At 41.5% G+C, this 21,790-nt stretch overlaps 1 protein-coding gene across 3 annotated transcripts in view; it reads right to left on the bottom strand.

The window, feature by feature from the left end:
- The window catches only part of XYLB (xylulokinase), a 51,562-nt gene that overhangs the window by 24,854 nt on the left and 4,918 nt on the right, over positions 1-21,790 (bottom strand). For all 3 annotated transcript variants that reach the window (XM_053600845.1, XM_053600847.1, XM_053600846.1), the window contains 5 exons: positions 11,315-11,384; positions 4,870-4,950; positions 2,363-2,449; positions 1,611-1,739; positions 592-657 (listed from right to left, as the gene is read on the bottom strand). In XM_053600845.1, the coding sequence (XP_053456820.1) occupies positions 592-657; positions 1,611-1,739; positions 2,363-2,449; positions 4,870-4,950; positions 11,315-11,384 (433 nt within the window). The remainder of the gene's footprint in view (positions 1-591; positions 658-1,610; positions 1,740-2,362; positions 2,450-4,869; positions 4,951-11,314; positions 11,385-21,790) is intronic.

The raw sequence follows: 21,790 nt of genomic DNA, 5'->3' as shown, positions 1-21,790 counted from the left end.
GGTTAGTTTCCAAGACTAAAAAGGCACTTTGATTTAATGTGAGCAGATAATTTTCTTAATACAAGATGAAAATCACCAGATAGGGTGTGGAGCTGCTTCTCAGGCAGTATTGAGTGCTTGCTTTCAGTAACTGTGGAGTCAGGAATGAACCTTGGTGCCTGTAGGCTTTGGCTGGAGGGCCACAGCTGGGGACACAAAGGCTCAGCCCTGCAACTTCCAAAGAAAACTCTGACCCCATGCCAATCACAAGCCTGGTAATCGTCCCAGGTTAGCCACACAGGAAAGTCAGTGGGCATAGCCAGATCTCCTACTCAGGGGTCTCAAGAAGACTCTGGTTTCCACAGCTCCCACCATGACCTTGACCCTGACCCTTTCTGGTCATGAAAGCCCCTGATTTCTCTCTCCCATATTCCATCTTTTCCCTTTTCTTGGAAATGGTCCAATAATGAGAAATAAAGTAAATTGAATACATCATTTACAAGTATCTCCTTGTCATTGTTTTCAGCCACTGTACAAGAGATATATTTATGCTAAAGTATGATAAAAGAAATTCAACTGTGACTTCTAATCAAACAGGAATGTTTAACCAACCTCCGTGTGTGAGTAGGCCTCAGGGTTCTGCTGGTAAATCTTTGCAATTTGGTTTCCTGTAAAACGCTGGAGAAGGAGTATAAATTCTTAGAAACCCAAATCCCACACAAAATGAATAATCAGCTCCATACAGCAAGTTTAGTGTAGCATGCTCTGCATTCTAGTGGGTAGAATAAAAGCTTTTAAAAGTAAGCCCCAAACCTGGGAATGCTTGCTATCTGTGGAACACCCAAGGCAACTTGATTCTGGCCTTTGACTCCTTTAAATATTCTTGGTAATCAAATACTCAGGCGGTAACAATTGCTCTCTACCCAAAGGATATGAAAGTGAGAGACTCTCCCATGACAGAACTGGACAACACTGTATGAATGGCCCTTACTCTTCATACAGCAGAAGGACTGCTCTGACCAGGGCACCAGTTCAGGGGACTCAGGTATTTTTCCCCATCCACGTTCTTCTTATTCAGGTGGCCTAAGTAGGGTTGGCCTTATCCCCAAGACTTGTTCTCTAGAGAAGTCAGGTGACCCACGCTGGCCAAATCATAACGATCTCCGGGACTGTGGCTGAAACCAGCAGAACAGAAGCACTCTTCGTTTTTAATCATGCCAGGCATTGTACTGTGTCTTACATGCACTGACTCCTCTCAGTTTCAGATCTACCCAGGTATAGTCCTGTTGTTATCCCCAGGTTACACAGGTTGAGATGGAAGTGCCATCCTCACCCCCATGAACATCAGCTCAATGTGAGGAGCAAGGCTGCATGATACCTAGCCAAGCCTAGGAACATGCAGGAGCCCTGCCTTTGTCCAACAGGCACACAGGGCAGCAGGTGGCCTGGATCAGGACCTATGGGCCAGGATGCCTGGTCCTGGCTTTGAAGGACAAACACCCCCACATACTCATGTGATTCCCACAGAGTCAGGTTGCCAGCTAATGTTCTCCCATTCACCCAAGGAGAAGGGACCACAGCCTGTAACCAGACCATCTTTCTAGTCTCCAGCCCAGCAGGGCACTGCTTACCTCGTAGGCGCGGGACCCAGTGAGGCAGCTGAGAGCCTGGGCCCCACCCACAGTAGCCTCCAGCTGGTGGCACTGGGGGGTTGTGCTAGAGTCCATCCACACCGGGCAGTCACTGATGGAGAAACAGGCCTAGAAAGAGCAAAAGTGAGGGTTGACGTCTGTCCACTGACTTGGAGAACTGCTGCAGAGCCAGTGGCCACACTGGTGCCCATTATAGCAGGTGCAGCTTCTCAGGTGACTTTGGAGACCTATGGGCAATCCCTTCATGCCAAACCTCTGCTAGTACAGTGGGGTGTCTCCCCAAAAGCCTGAAGTTGAAAGGGTCTTCCAGCGAGGGCACCTAACCATAGAAGCTGCAATGAGTAAGCAGGAACACAGCTGTGGCAGAGAATAGGTTTCTTGGGGCATTTGGAACCCAGAGGTGGTGGTGGGGGGGGGGGGGAGGAGAGAAACCCAAGCTCTGCCTTCCCAGCAGTTTCACCAGGAGACATTGTGCACCAGGAGAGATTCTTGACCAGGGTGGGGCATGAACCAAAGTCATTCTGGGCAGGAGGGAACTCATGTGATAAGGATGGTTAGCACCTAACCCTCTGTCCCAACACCAGGTAGGCTCCATCCAGGGAGACAGGGCAGACCATGCTCACAGTACTACTGCCGAAGCCACCGTCTTACACCTCAACAATGCACAGGGCTTGGGGCCTTTCTTCCCCCTTTGCAGAACTTTCTCAGTCTCCATGAGACAGGCCAGTTACCTGCAGTTGCTGATGTAGTGGGAGGTCTGGTGATAGGCTTGTCAGCACCTGACTGGCTCCAGTCTTCCAGTAAATACTTCCATGTTGCTGTCCAGGGAAAACACAAGCACATGTTCATGGCCACACACTGCTGTCACAGCTTCCTGGAGACGCAGAAGGACCCCATACCACATGCCAAAGAACTGGGGTCTAAGCCTGCACCACCACCTCTAAATCATAGAGCTCATCCCCTCTGTAAGAGTTTTGATAAAGTGGGAAGGAACTCTGGCCTGTGCACCCTAAATCTTGTAGGAAGAAGTTAAGAAAAAACTACTGGTCTAGATTTCAGTGCCTTTAGTAAAATTGTATATATATTGATAGAGTCTCACTCTGTCACCCTGGGTAGACTGCTGTGGCATCATCCTAGCTCACAGGAATGTCAAACTCTTGGGTTCAAGTGATCCTCTTGCCTCAGCCTCCCAAAGTAGCTGGGACTACGGGTGCCCACCACAACAGCCAGCTTATTTTTTCTATTTTTAGTGGAGATGGGGTCTTGCTCTTGCTCAGCTAGTCTCAAATTCCTGAGCTCAAGAAATCCACTGGCCTTAGCCTCCCAGAGTGCTAGAATTATAGGCGTGAGCCACTGTGTCTGGCCATATTTTCAGATATTGCTTAGAGTATTATCTGTAATTCATTTGCTTATTCACGCACCCCATTCATTCATTCATTCAGCAAACATTTACCAAGCACATAGATCATACCTGGATTGGGACAAATGAATAAGACATTACTGTCCCTATTTGTCAGGCTACTGGGATAGAGTCAGAGGAAGAAACACAAATGTACAAGTACACAACCCTGGGAGCTGCAGTGAGTGCCAAGCAGCCAGGGTACAGAGAGGGAGAAGTGGAGTGAGCACAGGAGAGTTCCAGAATGGGGTGCATGCTTTGTGCAGGGAGTGCCCATGGGTGAGAAGGCTCAAGGAAGGGTGGCATTCTAAGCAGTAGGCCTGAGGCTGGACTAGGGGGTGGGTGATCGGCTGGGGAGGTGGTAGCCTAAGTACCAAGGGCCTGATACCCATGCTCCAGAGGTTAGGGTTTATCTTGGAGGTGGTGGACCCTAGATTAACAGGGAGTGATTTACTGTGGCTCAGAGTCATGGAGAAGGTAGGCTGGAGGCAGGCAGGCCAAGCGAAATATGACAGGCACTTGGCCTGGGGCGAGAGGTGGTGCTGGAGAAGAGGTAGTAGGCTGAAAAGTCCTGAATGAGTAAGCAGGACATGGGGACTCTTGGACATGGGGTGTGAAAGTGGAGGACTCAGGAATGACATCTGAGTCATGCTCCTGGGAAGATAGGGAGAATTCCCTGAGAAAGGGAATCCAGGGAAAAGAAGGTCTGTTTGAGGCATTTGTGGGATGCCCAGCTGTGAAGACAGGGGCATGTCTAGGAGGGAGATGGGGTTCAGGAGAGAGAAGCAGGCAAGATCACCCGGGGAATCCCTGTTTAGTTCAACAAGGATCAGAACAATATATCCTTGTTAGGTTAGTGGGAGAAAGGGCATCTTCAGAAAAATTAGTCAGTGTTCTCTAGTAAGGATGTGAAACATGGTAGTCCAGCAGGGAGAAAAGTGATTCCAGCCTGACAAAGCAACTGGAGGGTGAGCCTGGACTTGGGTCCTAACTTCTCCTCGTGGCAATGTGATCTTGAGCAAGTGACACACTTTTTTTGTGCCTCACACAAACATCAATGATGAGAACAGTAGCTAAAACTGAAATAAGCTTTCCTACGTATTCAGCACTGTTCCATATACTTAACACTCACAATGACCCTATGACAGGACATGGAGGCATCAGAAGGCTGGATAACATGCCCTGCTCACTGCTTGTCACTGGTAGAGCTGAGGACCAAACCCAGGAACATGCCCAGAGCCCGTGCTGACCACTGCACAGCACCACCCTGTGGAGTCACTGCAATGATCAAGGTGATATTGTACGTAAAGGCCGCACTGCTGAGTGTGGCATACACTAAGTGCTTGGTCAATATTCCTTGATATTATCGTTACTATTCTTTCTATCATTATTAGTATCATTCCTTACTTTGTTTTTACTTCCAGGGTATAACAAAGCAATTTTGGTACCCCCTCAATTCTTGTCAAATGCTTCCTCTGCCAGCCTTAGAGGGCCTCTAGTGAGTTCTCTCAACATGTGTCCTATTTTGTATAATACTAAATCATAATAAGTATCTCATATTTGTTTTTGCAAGAAGACAAGTTACAGAGTCTCCAAGGTAAAATAGTTTTAGAATTTTTTTCTTTTTCTTTTTAATATTATTATTCTTTTATTAAGTCATATATACATAGATCATGAATACATTTATGCCTTTTTAGAAATTTTTATTAACCGTGAAATGTGTGCAGTGGCTCTTGAGAGTGAGCACCTTTCCTCTGAGAAAAGCTGTCATCTCAGCACCCATACCATTCCCCAGGACAGCCACCCTCACCCGGCAGACAGAGGCTACTGCAGACAAACCTGGCCTGCCCCGGACAAGGCTAGGACTTGAGAGAAATCAAAACCTGAAGCTTTCATCTTCTCCAAGATGATGTCTAGAGCCTGGGAAGAAAAAAAGCATACATTGTGATTGTATTGAACCACAGAATCAACCAAAGGCATAAGTCTCACCAATGAAATGCAAGCACCTGCCTCTTCAGCAGAGGGCTCTGGGCAGACAATGAAGAGGGACCTGAGGTCTTGGGATTTGTGAGCACTGGAACATGCTAATTAAATAAGTAGGCATCAGTAAAATAAAAAGGGTGGATTATATTAAAAATATTTCACTTTAGTTTTGATTGATTTTTTTCTTTTGAAACTGAGTCTCACACTATTCCCCTGGGTAGAGTGCTGGGACATCAGAGCTCACAGCAACCTCAGGCTCCTGGGCCCGAGTGATCCTCCTGCTATAGCCTCCCAAGTAGGTCCCAGTGATCAAGTCAAGGGTGGGACTATAGGTGCCTACCATAATGCCCAGCTAGTTTTTCTATTTTTAGGAGACACACTTTCAACTCCTGAGCTCAGGTGGTCTACCCAACTTGGCGTCCCAGAGTGCCAGGATTATAGGTATGAGGCACTGGGCCCAGTCGTTGTTAAAAATATTTTAAATAAAGGGGATCATAAACCACCAAAATTCAAATTTTGCTTCTCTAATTTGTGACTTCTAAGCACTCAGGAAACACAAGGAAGCTTAAATTTTGTTGTTGTTTTTTTTTTATTTGCATTTTCAACTCACCATATTAATGATCTGACTTTACTGCAACAGGGAAGTAAAGAACAAAGTAGAGGTCTCCCATAAGAGAGGGGTGCCTGGCCCAAATTCCCTATACCCAGGAGCCCAAGGTTGGAGGGAGTGCATAGAGACAGTGGCCATCTGTCCCTAAGCTCTCATTCCACCTGCAACGTCTAGCTGGATTCTTTCTAGCAAGATGCCATGAGTGGGATGCATGGTTGTACCCAGCTGAGCTTGACATGACCCCTCTTATGATTTGATAGCAGGAATTAGAGAGTTACCCAGCTTGTGTTTTCCTTGAGGGCCGAGAAACCACTCCAGCTTTTGTCTCACTCCATCGTCACCACATGCTGTGAGGGCCCCTTTCAGCCCTGGCCATGGCCGTCAACTCTAACCCTCTTTTCCAAACCTCAGGCAGGGAGTAGGGCACAGCTGGAATAGGGACTAGCAAAGCCAGGAACAGGTCCAGTCTTCGGGGCTGCTCAGGATCAGAAATCACCCTGACCCCAATCCCAGTCTGCCTCTCTCACCCCCTGTCCACCTGCTCAGGTAAAGGCCATCGCCTATCAAATGCCCTTGACTTGATCACTGGGACCTCTTTACACCAACTGTTGCCTCTGCCCCTTAGTCTGGCTTAGCCCTCTGAAGTACCTTCCAGCCAGGACAGGGCTAACCTGTAGCCCTTAGGCCATATGTAGCCTTCTAGGTCCTTAAGTGCAGCCTTTTGACTGAATCCAAATTTTATAGAACAAATCCTTTTATCTTTATTGCTAGATTTTTATTTGCCTTTTATATTTTTATTTAATTTTTAAAATTAACACATTTAAAATACCAAAGAATAAAGTAAGTTTTAACAAAATAATCGCCCCAGAGTAACTGGCACAATTAGAACATTAATAAACAAACCATAAGGTTTGTTAACTAAAATTGACGGTCTCTATGCCCATGATTTAGTTCTAACTTCCTCTGCCTGACTGGTGCCACTATCACACGAGACTGGCTGATGAGAGTTTATGGGGGTTGAGTTCACCAGTCTGTTATCAGCTTTTGACAACAGTGCACTGTGTTTCTGTTTGGAGTGGAACTTGTAAACAGTTGCACAACTTAGCAGTATTTTTAAATTCTGTCTGCTTAAAAGACCATCATGTCAAAGAAGACCAAGAGAACGTTGAAGAAAGAAAACAGATTTTCTTCTTTTTTTTTTTGAGACTCTAGCCTAGGCTAGAGTACCATGGCCTCAGCCTAGTTCACAGCAACCTCAAACTCCTAGGCTTAAGCGATCTTGCCTCAGCCTCCAGAATATCTGGGACTACAGGTGCCCATCCCAACACCCAGCTAATTTTTCTATTTTTAATAGAGATGGGGTCTTGCTCTTGCTTAGACTGTTCTCAGACTCCTGACCTCAAGGGTCCTCCTGCCTTGGCCTCCCAGAGTGCTAGGATTACAGGCATGAACCACCTTGCCTGTCCTAGAAAACAGATTTTTTTTAATGAGGATTAGGAATTGTAATATTGTCTCCTTTCTTCTAAAGATGACTTGCTCACTTTGTGATACTGTAATATCAACATTAAAGGAATTAAATGCTCATGAGCATTATACCATTCATAAGGACCACAAATATTTTAAATTAGGGGGAGAAAAGTAAATGTTGTGTTGCAGAAATTAAAAGATAAAAAAAACAAAAGCAAAGAAAATTCTTTAAAGTAGCAATAAGTACCTGAAAATAATGCCACTGAAGCAACTAATAAAGTAGCTTACATAGTCAGGAAAAAAGAAAAGCCATTCCATGGAGTAGAAATTGTGAAAGAACGCATTGTCAAAGTTGTAGGCTGCTTAGACCTTGATAATGTTTCAAAGTACAAACAACTGCCTCTTTCAAGGAGAACCACAACTGATCGGCAGCATGAACTGGCCTTCAACTTAACAGAACAACTTCAGGCAATACTTCAAAAGACAAATATATATTATTCAATTGCTTTGGATAAATCAATGCGTACTACTTATTCGGAGCAGGTCTTTTATTTCACTGGGGTCAAACAGAAGATTTTCTTGCTTTGGGCACTCTTGCAAATAGAACAGGGAATAGCTATCCGTAACAACTTTCAAGATAAATGTCATGAAGTTGACCTGAATTTGGTAAATTTAGTGAGTGTATGTACAGATAGTGCACCTTCCATGACAGGAAAATATAGAGGGTTTATTGTACAGATAAAAAAAGTATTAACAGATCCAGACTTTTTCATTTTATTCATTGTATTGTGTATCAGTAAACTCTGTGCTAAAGTCACTATTTTAAGTGACGGTTTGCAATAAATTAAAAGTACGGTTAACTATATTTGTGCAAATGCAACATGGTATCATCAGTTTCATCCATTTCATAACATGCCAAAGTTGAAAGATAAGTTATTCACTATGGGTTTGCCATATCATTCTATTTTTTTTATTCTTAGTTATTTATTATTTTTATTTTTTTTTGAGACAGAGTCTCACTACATCGCCCTTAGTAGAGTGCTGTCGCATTACAGCTCACAGCAACCTAAAACTCCTGGGCTTAAGTGACTCTCTTCCCTCAGCCTCCCAGTAGCTGGGACCACAGGCGCCTGCCACAATGCCTGGCTATTTTTTTGTTGAATTGGTTTAGCTGTTGTTTAACTGGCCCAGGCTGGGTTCGAACCCACCACCTTCGGTGTATGTGGCTGGTGCCATACCACCATGCTATGGGTGCCAAGCCTGCCATATCATTCTAAATTGCATTGGCTATCACAGGGACAGGTGTTAGCCAAAATTTTACCTCTGCAAGAACAGATAGTTAAATTTTATGAAGAATAGAATTAGCATCTGAAAGATTACTATACTGATACAGCATTTCTATGTGATATGTCAAGTGAAAATAACTTGAATATTTCTTAGCACGGTAACACCAAGTCTAAATATCATATGTGGCACAAAATCTAAGCATTTTGAGAAAAAGCTATCTTTTTTCAAAAGACTTCTTTCTTTTTTTTTTTTTTTTTTTTTTTAGAAACAGAGTCTCACTTTATCGACCTCAGTAGAGTGCTGTGGCATCACAGCTCACAGCAACCTCCAACTCCTGGGTTTAGGCAATTCCCTTGCCTCAGCCTGCTGAGTAGCTGGGACTATAGGCACCTGCCACAATGCCCAGCTATTTTTTGTTGCAGTTTGGCCAGGGCCGGGTTTGAATCCGCTACCCTCTGTATAATGGGGTCGGTGCCCTATCCATTGAGCCACAGGCACTGCCCTTTCAAAAGACTTCTTAAAAAAGAAATTTCAGATAAACATTTTCCCCAGTTTGCTCAACCACTGATGAGCAAGTTTACATATGCAAATCATTTGAAGAACATGCAGCTGTCATAGACCTGTTAAGTGGAGAATATAATGAAAGGTTCACTGACTTTGAGAATCATGACATCACACTCAAATTAGCATTTCAGCCCCACCTAGTTGATAGCACCAAGGCATCTAAAAAACTACAGATGGAATTGACTGAGCTCTCATTAGATGACATTCTAAAGTCGTTGGTGTTAAGAAAGATCCAATAGAAATGTGGAAAGATGTAGTAGAATATCCAGACCTCCAGCAACCTTCCCCCCAAATGCTTTCTTGCTTTTCAACCACATATTGCTGCAAATCTACATTCTCCTACGTAACCCAAATCAAGGCACCCTTAAGGTCACAAATAACTGATACCTATTTAGAGGATCAACTAAAACTACAGACCTCCATGCTGCAACCAAATATTCAAATGCTTTCCAATGCAAAGAAGACACAACAAAGTCATTAACAAGTTAACTTTAAAATTAACAAATAGTTTTCATTTTTTGAAATTACTAAGTATTTAGATTTTTTTGGTTTGTTTCTGGGTTTTGTTATTTTTTTTTATTGTTTCAGGTTAATTGAGGGTACAAAGAATTAGATTACAATGTTTGCATTTGTTAGGTAAAGTCCCTCTTATAATTGTGTCCCACTTCCAAGAGGTGTGTCATATACCCTAACATAGTGCCCATTAAATGGAAGCATATCTGTCCACCTCCCTCCTTTCCTCTCTCTGCTCCCTTGTACCCCTGCCCCACACCTTGAATTGATTTGAGTTTTTCTCTTATGTGGGTATTAAATCATCTACTGACTTCATATTAAATTGAGTACACTGGATTCTTGCTTCTCTATTCTTGTGATATAGTAGCTACATTTTTATAAAATAATCTATATGTTTACATATATCTAATTGAAATTTCTTGAATATAGCCCCCCCACCTTTTTTGAGACAGAGTCTTACACTGTCACCCTGGGTAGAGTGCCATGGCATCATCATAGCTCATAGCAACTTCCAACTCTTGGGGTCAAGTGATCCTCTTGCCTCAGTTTTTCTATTTTTAGTAGAGACAGGGTCTCACTCTTGCTCAGGCTGGTCTTGAACTCCAGACCTCAGGCAATCCACCCACCTCAGCCTCCCAGAGTGCTGAGATGACAGGAGTGAGGCACCGCACCTGGCCAAATATAGCCTTATTTGATTACATCTAAATTAATGCAGCCTTACATGCAGGTATAGCCTTATTTGATTACATCTAAATTAATGCAGCCTTCCAACATGAAAAGCTTCTCTAATCCTGATCTAGCCTGTCTGGATAAAATCCATACTTTACCCCCAATTCTTCAGTGTATGAGTCAGGGTTAGGCTAAAAAAAAAAAAAAATTATACTAGTTATTTTTAACAGAAATAATTTAAGAAAGGGCATTGGTTAAACAGCTGTTGGAGGACTGAAAAAAAGCTTTTGTCAGACACACTAAGTACTGCTTTTGCCTGGCCTCCAGTTTAAGGGACTCAGGGCCCCTGTGGCAGCTGAAGCATCCTCCAGCTCTATCATGTTTATCTGTGCTGTTCACAGACTGGTTCTGTTGCTCCACAGGTCACTAGATCTGGCCATGGGCATCTTCTTTTCCTGTTAATCCTAAATAGGCAGGCCTGGCTTAGGATTGATCTGAGTCTGACTGATCAGGTCATAAGTCACCATCTGAGTGCTGCTACCCTGGCTGAGGGGTCTAGGGACTGAGCACTAAGACCCCAAGGGCTATGTTTGAATATCAGGGCACAAGGGAGGCCACAGGGCCTGAGTACAGAGTGTTTGGGAAAGATTTTCTCTGTGGTATCTTAAAAATGGTTACTAGAAGGGCGGCGCCTGTGGCTCAGTCGGTAAGGTGCCGGCCCCATATACCGAGGGTGGCAGGTTCAAACCCGGCCCCGGCCAAACTGCAACCAAAAACTAGCCAGGCGTTGTGGCTGGCGCCTGTAGTCCCAGCTACTCGGGAGGCTGAGGCAAGAGAATCGCTTAAGCCCAGGAGTTGGAGGTTGCCGTGAGCTGTGTGATGCCACGGCACTCTACCGAGGGCCATAAAGTGAGACTCTGTCTCTACAAAAAAAAAGTGGTTACTGGAAGGAGTTGCCAGCTGCTGTGGCTCCAGAACCTAAAAGCCCTCTGTGAGTCCTCTCAGCCTGGTAGGATTGATACCAGCTCATGCTGAGCCTCGTTCAGGGACCAAGTGGACTCCATTTTGCCATGAAGAACTGGTCTCAAAAGACAGCATAAGCTCAAAAGACCTTTGGGTTTCCTGGAAAACTGCCAACTCTGTCAGTGAGACAGGATGGAGACAGAGAGGAACAAAAATCCCTGCACTTACCTGAACCCAAATCAGGACTGGAGAAGTGACTGTCACCCCATCCTTGTGCACATGAACACCACCCTGAGTCCTGCAAGAACAGAAAAACATGGGGCAGCCTCAGGGCAGGAAAAATACTGCAAAGCCAGCAGGAGCCCAATGGTAAGTGATCCTGGACACCTCCAGATGAAGGAGAACATCCTCCCAATCTCAAGTGAAAACTGTAGACTGAACAGGCATGAGAGCTGCTAAGATGGAAAGGTGGGAGAAGAAGGCATGGAAATTTCCCAGCACAGCCCAGAGGTGGCAATTCTTAGAAAACACCATCTAATTAGGCCTCTAGATATGAGGGGTCACCCTGGAAGGCAGGCTCAGTGTCACTTGGCGTAGTTAGTGGTCATGAAGGAACCAGGGAAGGGCAGGGTTGGATTAAAAGTCTCCAAAACAAGGGAGTAGGAGGGGCACCACACAGAGGTGCTGGGTCTGTAGGAAATTCTTGGCTATTGCAATAGACCTGGGAGTCCTTGGACTGCCAGTCCTGGAAGGTAACTTAGAACACTCTTTCAACTCTCCTTACCCCTGTAAGACCTTTGTGCAAAGAGGTGATAAGTCAAACCCTTTCAACCATTGAGTTGAAAAGAGAAAATCCAGCTCAGAATCCACACCAAGATAATATCAGATAACCCTGTGATTTAGCCTTCTATTTCCAAATATCCAACCAAGAGAAATGAAAATAAAGAGTCCACAGCAAGATTAGTACACGAATGTTCATAGCAGCCTTATTTGTAACAATAAACTGGAGTTAACTCAGGTATCCCAGGTGTTTCAGTTTCTATGAACATACTAAAAACCACTGAACTGTACTTTTTAAAAGAGTGGATTTTATGGTAAGTGAATTATATCTCATAAAGTTGTCAGTTCTCCCTAAGTTAATTTATACACATAATATGATCTCAATAAAAATGTTAATAATTGCTCCGAGAGCTGCAGCTGCCACTTCAGCAGCCTCAGCCACGGTGGCTGCCTCGCCTGCGGTACCAGCCTGCCTCCGCTGTGTGCGACCAGCCGGCCGCTGGGCATGGTGAACAGACGTCTGCCTCAACATTGTTTACCTGCCATTTGGTCTGCAAGGGGCTACTGGACCATCCCATCGACACCTCACTGCATTTTTCTTCATGTCACCCTCCACAGATTCAGAAGAGTTTGAGAATCAGCTCTGTCCCAAACTTCAATCCAGCTAGAACTGTGGGACTGTCTATGAGAGAGAAGCTCCTCACCTGGTTCCCTTTCGATTAGATTGAAATTTCCTTTTCATCAAAAGGCCCACATTGGCCTCAACCTCAATCTGTGAACACCCAGACCTCCATAAGAGCTGCTGCCGAGACGCCCACCGGAACCTCTGTAAGAGCTGCCCTGCGACCCCCGACCTGCGACTGCTGGGCCTCCGCACGCCCTGACTAGGAACTGCAGGAGCCGGGCAACCCCTTGTCCTCACTCCTGTACCCTCCCTGCCTCCACACGGGCTGATAGCCTGGCCAGGGACTCTGGTAGCTGTGTGCCCTCTGGAGCCCTCCCTGCCTGTGTGGAGCCCTTCCCGTGGCTAGAGACTGCTGGAGCCTTGGGCTCTGGGTGCCGAAGTCACTGGAGGTGCCAGGCATTCCCAGAACCATGTGCACCCCACCACCACCACCATTCCCTGTTGCTGGATCCAGGGTGTGTCACACTCCGGAGATGCTTCCACAACCAGAACTCCCTGGCTGGGGCAGCCCCAGAGGAACTACACAGGCTCACTCCCTACAAAGATCCAGCAACAATAGAGTGATCCCGCTGGGGTCTAATCTTGGAGAGACACCTCCCCAACTCTGAGGACGGCCAGAGGCAATGGTGAAAAACAATCATGAGGTGAAATCAACAGAAAAACTCTGGCAATATGAATAATCAGAGTAGATCAACTCCTCCAAGGATCAATGGGGCAGACACAGCACAAGATCTAATGCACAAACAAATAGCTGAGATGTCAGAAATCGAATTCAGAATCTGGATAGTAAATAAGATAGATTTAGAATTCCAAGCAGTAACCCAAAAGATATCTCTAGAATTCCACAAATTCAAAGACCAAATGACCAAAGATTTTGACACATTGAGACAAGACGTTGCAGCCTTCAAAGATCTGAGAAACACAGTAGAATCCCTCAGTAACAGAATGGAGCAAGCAGAAGAAAGGATTTCTGATATTGAAGGCAAAGCTTTCGAATGCTCTCAAACTCTCGAAGAGGAAGAGAAATGGAGGGCAAAAACACATCACTCTCTCAGAGAGCTCTGAGATAATTCAAAGAAAAACAATATTCGTTTTATAGGGATCCCCGAAAGTGAGAAGTGGCTTCACAAGGCACAGAGTCTCTTCTCCATGAGATTATGAAGGAGAACTTTCCAGACATGCCAAGAGATTCCGAAATTCAGATAGCAGACAGTTTCAGAACTCTAGCAACTCAACCCAAATGAGACATCCCCCAGACACATCATAATCAATTTCACTGAAGTTAATATGAAGGAGAAAATTCTGAAAGCAGCCAGACGAAAGAAAACCATCACCTACAAGAGGAAGAATATTAGAATAACTGCAGATCTCTCTGCTGCAACCGTTCAAGCTAGAAGAGATGGTCATTGACTTTTAATCTCCTAAAACAAAATAACTTTCAACCCAGGATCCTGTACCCAGCTAAACTGAGTTTCATTTATGATGGAGAAATTAAATACTTTAATGACATTCACATGTTGAAGAAATTTGCCATAACTAAACCAGCTCTCCAGGATATTCTCAGACCTATCTTTCATAAAGACCAGCATAATCTTCCACCACAAAAGTAAACCCACCCACAAAATTTTGATCAAATTCCAACTTCCACAGTCGCAAAAGGATTAAAAATGTCCACCAGAATCTCGAAAGGCTTATCAATATTCTCAATTAATGTGAATGGTTTAAATTGTCCTCTAAAGAGGCACAGGTTGGCTGACTGGATACAGAAACTCAAGTCATATATCTGCTGCATACAAGAATCTCATCTTACATTAAAAGACAAATATAGACTCAAGGTGAAGGAATGGTCATCTATACTCCAGGCAAATGGAAAGCAGAAAAAAAGCAGGTATTGCAATCCTATTCGCAGATGCAACAGGCTTTAAACCAACCAAAATAAGGAAGGATAAGGATGGACACTTCATATTTGTTAAAGGTAATACTCAATATGATGAGATTTCAATTATTAATATTTATGTACCCAAACAGAACGCACCTCAATTTATAAGAGAAACTCTAACAGACGTGAGCAACTTGATTTCCTCCAGTTCCATAGTAGTTGGAGATTTTAACACCCCTTTAGCAGTGCTGGATAGATCCTCCAAAAGGAAGCTAAGCAAAAAAATTTTAGATTTAAACTTCACCATCCAACATCTGGATGTAACAGACATCTACAGAACTTTTCATCTCAACAAAAGTGAATACACATTCTTCTCAACAGCCCACGAAACATACTCCAAAATCGACCACATCCTAGGCCACAAATCTAACCTCAGCAAATTTAAAAAAATAGAAATTATTCCTTGCATCTTCTCAGACCATCATGGAATAAAAGTTAGAAGTCAATAACAACAGGAATCTGCATACCCACACAAAAACATGGAAGCTAAACAATGTTATGCTGAGAATAGATGGGTTATAGACGAGATTAAGAAGGAAATCACCAAATTTTTGAAACATAACAATAATGAAGATTTGAATTATCAGAACCTCTGGGATACTGCACAGGCAGTCCTAAGAGGGAAATTTAAGCCTTCCTCAATAAAACGGAAAGAAAGGAAGTTAATAACTTAATGGGACATCTCAAGCAACTGGAAAGGAAGAACATTCTGACCCCAAACCCAGCAGAAGAAAAGAAATAACCAAAATCAGAGCAGAATCAAATGAAATTGAAAACAAAAGAATTATACAACAGATCAATAAATCCCAAAGTTGGTTTTTTGAAAAGATCAATAAAATAGATAAAACTTTGGCTAACCTAACCAGGAAAAAAAATAGTAAAATCTCTAATTTCATCAATCAGAAATGGTACCGATAAAATAACAGACCCCACAAAAATTAAAAAAATCCTTAACAAATACTAAAAGAAACTCTACTCTCAGAAATATGAAAATCTGAAAGAAATCGACCAATACCTGGAAGTACACCACCTAACAAGACTTAGCCAGAATGAAGTGGAAATGTTGAACAGGCCTATATCAAGTTCTGAAATAACATCAAAATATCCCTAAAAAGAAAAGCCCAGGACCAGATAGCTTTACGTCAGTATTCTACCAAACCTTTAAAGAAGAACTAGTACCTATATTACTAAACCATTTCCAAAATATAGAAAAAGAAGGAATATTACCCAACACATTCTATGAAGCAAACAGCACCTTGATCCCCAAACCAGGGAAAGACCCAACAAGAAAAGAAAATTATAGACCAATATCACTAACGAATATTGATGCAAAAATACTCAATAAGATCCTAACAAACAGAATTCAATAATACATCAAACAAATTATACTCCATGACCAAGTGGGATTTATCCCAGGATCTCAGGCTAGTTCAATATACATAAATCTATAAATGTAATTCAGCACATAAACAAACTAAAAAATAAAGACCATATGATTCTCTCAATTTATTCAGAAAAAGCTTTTGATAATATCCAGCATCCCTTCATGATCAGAACACTTAAGAAAATTGGTATAGAAGGGACATTTCTTAAACTAACAGAGGCCATCTACAGCAAACCCACAGCCAATATCGTATTGAATGGAGTTAAATTGAAATCATTTCCACTCAGATCAGGAACCAGGCAAGGTTGCCCCTTGTCTCCATTGCTCTTTAACATTGTAATGGAAGTTTTAGCCATTGCAATTAGGGAAGAAAAGGCGATCAAGAGTATCCACATAGGGTCAGAAAAGATCAAACTTTCACTCTTCGCAAATGATATGATCGTATATCCGGAAAACACTAGGGATTCTACTACAAAACTTTTAAAAGTGATCAAGGAATACAGCAATGTCTCAGGCTATAAAATCAACATCCATAAATCTGTAGACTTTATATACACCAACAATAACTAAGCTGAAAAAACAGTCAAGGACTCTATTCCTTTCACAGTAGTGCCAAAGAAGATGAAATATTTGGGACTATACCTAACAAAGGATGTGAAAGATCTCTACAAAGAGAACTATGAAACTCTAAGAAAAGAAATAGCCAAAGATGTTAACAGATGGAAAAACATACCATGCTCATGGCTGGGAAGAATCAACATTGTTAAAATGTCCATACTACCCAAAGCAATATATGATTTTAATGCAATCCCTATTAAAGCTCCATTGTCATATTTTAAAGATCCTGAAAAAATAATACTTCATTTTATATGGAATCAGAAAAAAACCTCAAATAGCCAAAACATTACTCAGCAATCAAAACGAAGCAAGAGGAATCATGCTACCAGACCTGAGACTGTACTACAAATCGATAATGATCAAAACAGCATGGTATTGGCACAAAAACAGAGAAGTAGATGTCTGAAACAGAATAGAGAACCAAGAGATGAATCCAGCTACTTGACATTATTTGATCTTTGTCAAGGCAATCAAAACCTTTCAGTGGGGAAAAGATTTGCTATTTAACAAATGGTGCTGGGTGAACTGGCTGGCGATCTGTAAAAGAGTGAAACTGGACCCACACCTTTCTCCATTAATAAGATAGACTCTTACTGGAAAAGATTTAAACTTAAGACATGAAACTATAAAAATACTTGAAGAAAGTGCAGGGAAAACTCTTGAAGGAATCGGCCTGGGTGAATATTTTATGAGGATTCCCCAGGCAATTGAAGCAGCACCAAAAATACATTACTGGGACCTGATCAAACTAAAAAGCTTCTGCACAGCCAAGAACATAGTAAGTAAAGCAAGCAGACAGCCCTCAGAATGGGAGAAAATATTTGCAGGTTATACCTCTGATAAAGGTTTAATAACCAGAATCCACAGAGAACTCAAACGTATTAGCAAGAAAAGAACAAGTGATCCCATCACAGGGTGGGCAAGGGACTTGAAGAGAAACTTCTCTAAAGAAGACAGACACACGATTTACAAACACATGAAAAAAAGCTCATTATCCTTAATCATCAGAGAAATGCAAATCAAAACTATTTTGAGATATCACCTAACCCCAGTAAGAGTAGCCTACATAACAAAATCCCAAAACCAGTGATGTTGGTGTGGATGTGGAGAAAAGGGCACACTTCTACACTGCTGGTGGGAATGCACACTAATACATTCCTTCTGGAAGGATGTTTGGAGAATACTTAGAGACCTAAACATAGACCTGCCATTCGATCCTATAATTCCTTTGCTATGTTTATACCCAGAAGACCAAAAATCACAATATAACAAAGACATCTGTACCAGAATGTTTATTGCAGCCCAATTCATAATCACTAAGTCATGGAAGAAGCCCAAGTGCCCATCGACCCACAAATGGACTAGCAAATTGTGGTACATGTATACCATGGAATATTATGCAGCCTTAAAGAAAGATGGAAACTTTACCTCTTTCATGTTTACATGGATGGAGCTGGAACATATTCTTCTTAGAAAAGTATCTCAGGAATGGAAGAAAAAGTATCCAATGTACTCAGCCCTACTATGAAGCTAATTTATAGATTTCACGTGAAGGCTAAAACTCAACTATAGCACAAGAATATGGGGAAAGGGCTAAGGAAGGGGAAGGGAGTGGGGAGGTTAGGGTGGACAGAGGGTAATGGGTGGGGCCACACCTACAGTGCATCTTAGAATGGGTACAGGCAAAACTTACTAAATGCAGAATACAAATATCTACATACAATAACTAAGAAAATACCATGAAGACTACATTGAACAGTTTGATGAGAATATTTCAGATTGTATATGAAAGCAGCACATTATACCCCTTGAATGCACTAATGTACACAGCTATGATTTAACAATAAAAAATAATTAATACAATGTTAATAATTTTGCATTCTAGAACATGAAAAACTGATATTGCAAAAGAACGAGAAAGAATTGCCATTGAAATGCTGGAAAAGAAGGGCAATCAGGAGGGACCAACAATTCCAGTTATTAAAACATTGCAAAGCTGGGATAATAAAAACAATGCATTAATGGCTTATGAATAGATCTCAACAGTGGAACAGAAGAAAAAGCCCCCCCCCAAACACCTAAACAAACACTAAAATTTAAATCAGTGAGGTAAAGATGGATTTATTAAAAAATGGTTGGTCACTCGATGAATCCCAAACAATAAAAAACAAAACAATTGGTATTAACAATTGAAGTGTCATCTAGAAAAAATTAATCATGGATGTAAACGTCAAGACCATGTACCTGAATAAACGTCAAATACATATATATTTTTTTTTTGTAGAGACAGAGTCTCACTCTACCGCCCTCGGGTACAGTGCCGTGGCGTCACACGGCTCACAGCAACCTCTAACTCTTGGGCTTATGCGATTCTCTTGCCTCAGCCTCCGGAGCAGCTGGGACTACAGGCGCCCCCCACAACGCCTGCCTATTTTTTTGTTGTTGCAGTTTAGCCGGGGCTGGGTTTGAACCCGCCACCCTCGGCATATGGGGCCAGCCACCCAACATCAAATATTTTTTATATAAGAATGCTGAAACTTTACAAGAGAAGATGAGAACATAGATGAATTACTTCATAATCTTAGAATGAGAAAGGCCTTTTAAACTATTACTCAAAATCTAGAAGCCATAGAAGGAAAATATGATATTCAGTGACATAAAAATGAAAAGCCCATATGAAGCAACAATAACAACAACTCATCCACAGGTCAAAAACAAAAGAAATCTGGGAAATATATTTGTAATTCATTTAACTAGAGAGACAGTTCCTCTACAAAAAGCTCCTAGAAATTATTCATTTATTTATTTATTTAAATTTAACTTTTAATAAAATCATAATGTACATAATCAACTTTTATGGGGTACAATGTGATGATTTGATATACAATGCGGAATGCCTAAATTAAATTGATTAACAAAGCCATCATCTCACTTACTTATTTTTTGTAGTAAGACATTTAAAATTTACTCTTAATTATTTTGAAATGCACCCTTGCATTGTGCACATTAGGTGAGATCCCACCAAATGCCTTCCTTTCTTCCGCCAATCTCCTTTACCCCTTCCCACACACCCTCCTCTCCCCTCCCCCTTGCTAGACTATATTTGTGTTTTATCATTCATGTGAGTGTGTAAGTGTTTATATATTGGTTTCATAATAATATTGAGTACATTGGATACTTTTTTTCCATTCTTGATATACTTTACTAAGAAGAATGTGTTCAACTCCATCCAGGTAAACACAAAAGATGTAAAGTCTCCATCTTTTTTATGGCTGAATAGTAATCTAAGGTGTACATATGCCACAATTTGTTAATCCATTCCCATACCCATCCAAATGATGGGCATTTGGGTTGCTCCCGTGACTTGGCAATTATAAATTGGGCTGCACTAAACAATGTGGTGCAAATGTCTTTGTGGTCAAATGATTTTTGTTCTTCTGGGCAGATACCTAGTAATGGAATTGCAGGATGAAATGGAAGAAATTATAAGTTAAAGATAACCAATCCAATAGAAAAATGGGCAAGGATATGAATAACAATTTCACAGAAAAATAAAGTCAAGTAGCCCTTCAACATATGAAAAGGTACTCAATAACATTCATAATAGGAGGAATGCAAAGTAAATCTACATGAAGATGCCATTCTTCACCTAGCATACTGGCAAAGAATCCAAAACTCAACAACCTCACAGTATTGGCACAGCCGTGGGAAAACAGGTACTCTTCATGTGTTGCTGGTGGGGTGCAAATCAATACAATCAGTACAGGAGGCAATCTGGTCACATTGCACAATATTATAAATCAATTTGCTCTTTGATCCAGCAATTCCATCTCTGAAAATTTATCTGACATATAAACAGGCATATGTCTGCAAAGATACACATAAGGTAATTCACTACATCATTTTTCATTACAAACAAGCCAATGTCCTTCAACGGTGCATTTAAATCTATACAATGGGATACTGTGCGTCTATAAAAAGAACACAGATGTTTTTATGTACTGACATGAGAACACAGCCAAATTATTGTGACATGAATAGAGCAAAGTACAGAATGGTGTGCACAATGTACTTTTTCGAGTAAGAAAGAAAAAAATGAGTATTCATGTCTTCCTATATTTCCAGATAAAAGCACTGGAAGAATATACAACAAACTAAAGAAGTTATCTATAGAGGATGGAGGGAGGGAAGAGAAGAGGTCACAGGTGAGATTAAGAATTGTATACTTAACTGTGTACTTTTTGTTTCTTTTGAGTTATATACCAAGTGCATGTTATGTCTGTTGACAAAATATTTGTTATCATAATAACCACTTAGGAAAGAATTTCTTAAAAAGTTAAACATATACTACATGACTCAGCCATTTCATGCCTGATATGTCATTTCCAAGAGAAATGAAAGAATATATCCACGTCAAGACTTGTATGTGAATCTCACAGATCTTTGCTTGTAGTAATAGAAAACTAGTATCCTCCATCGGGTGAATGTAAACTAATTTTAGTCCATCTATATAATGAAATACTACTCAGCTATAAAAGTACACTTTTTTTTTTTTTTTTTGAGACAGAGTTTCACTTTGTCAACCTTGGTAGAGTGCTATGGTATCATAACTCACAGCAACCTCAAACTCTTGGGCTTAAGTGATCCTCTTGACTCAGCCTCTCCAGTAGCTAGGACTACAGGAGCCTGCCGCAACACCTGGCTATTTTTTTTAGAGATGGGTCTTGCTCTGGCTCAGGCTGGTCTCAAACTCATGAGCTCAAGCAATCCACCCACCTCAGCCTCCCAGAGTCCTAGAATTACAGGAGTGAGCCCCTGCACCTAGCCTAAAAGAACTCATTATTGATACATGGGAAAACATGGATGAATCTCAAAATGATTATGTGGAATAAAATGAGTCAAAAAAGAATATGTAATTATGATCCCATTTATATAAAATTCTAGAAAATACAAACTAATCTCTAGTAGTAGAAAATATATCAGTGGTTTCCAGAGGCTGGGGAGTTGGGAGGAGGAATGGACTGCAAACAGGCATGAGGGAATTTCTAGGGGATAGAAGTTTCATTATTTCAATTTTAATGATAATTTCATAAAAGAATATGTATGTCAAAACTTATCAAACTGTGTACTTCAAATATATACAATTTATTGTATATCAATTATACCTTACTAAAGTTGTAAAAAGAAAAAGCCTATAATGCAATTATAGGGACTGGGAAAGGAATAAGCTTGATCTATATGCATCTGGTTAAAAGATCTTAAAAATGAAACTTGAATAAAAAAGCAAAACAAATGACT

This window comes from Nycticebus coucang, chromosome 8 (assembly GCF_027406575.1).
Source record: "Nycticebus coucang isolate mNycCou1 chromosome 8, mNycCou1.pri, whole genome shotgun sequence".
Lineage (NCBI taxonomy): Eukaryota > Metazoa > Chordata > Mammalia > Primates > Lorisidae > Nycticebus > Nycticebus coucang.
The sequence above is the reverse complement of the archived record's forward strand: the minus strand, read 5'-3'. Positions and strand labels throughout refer to the sequence as shown.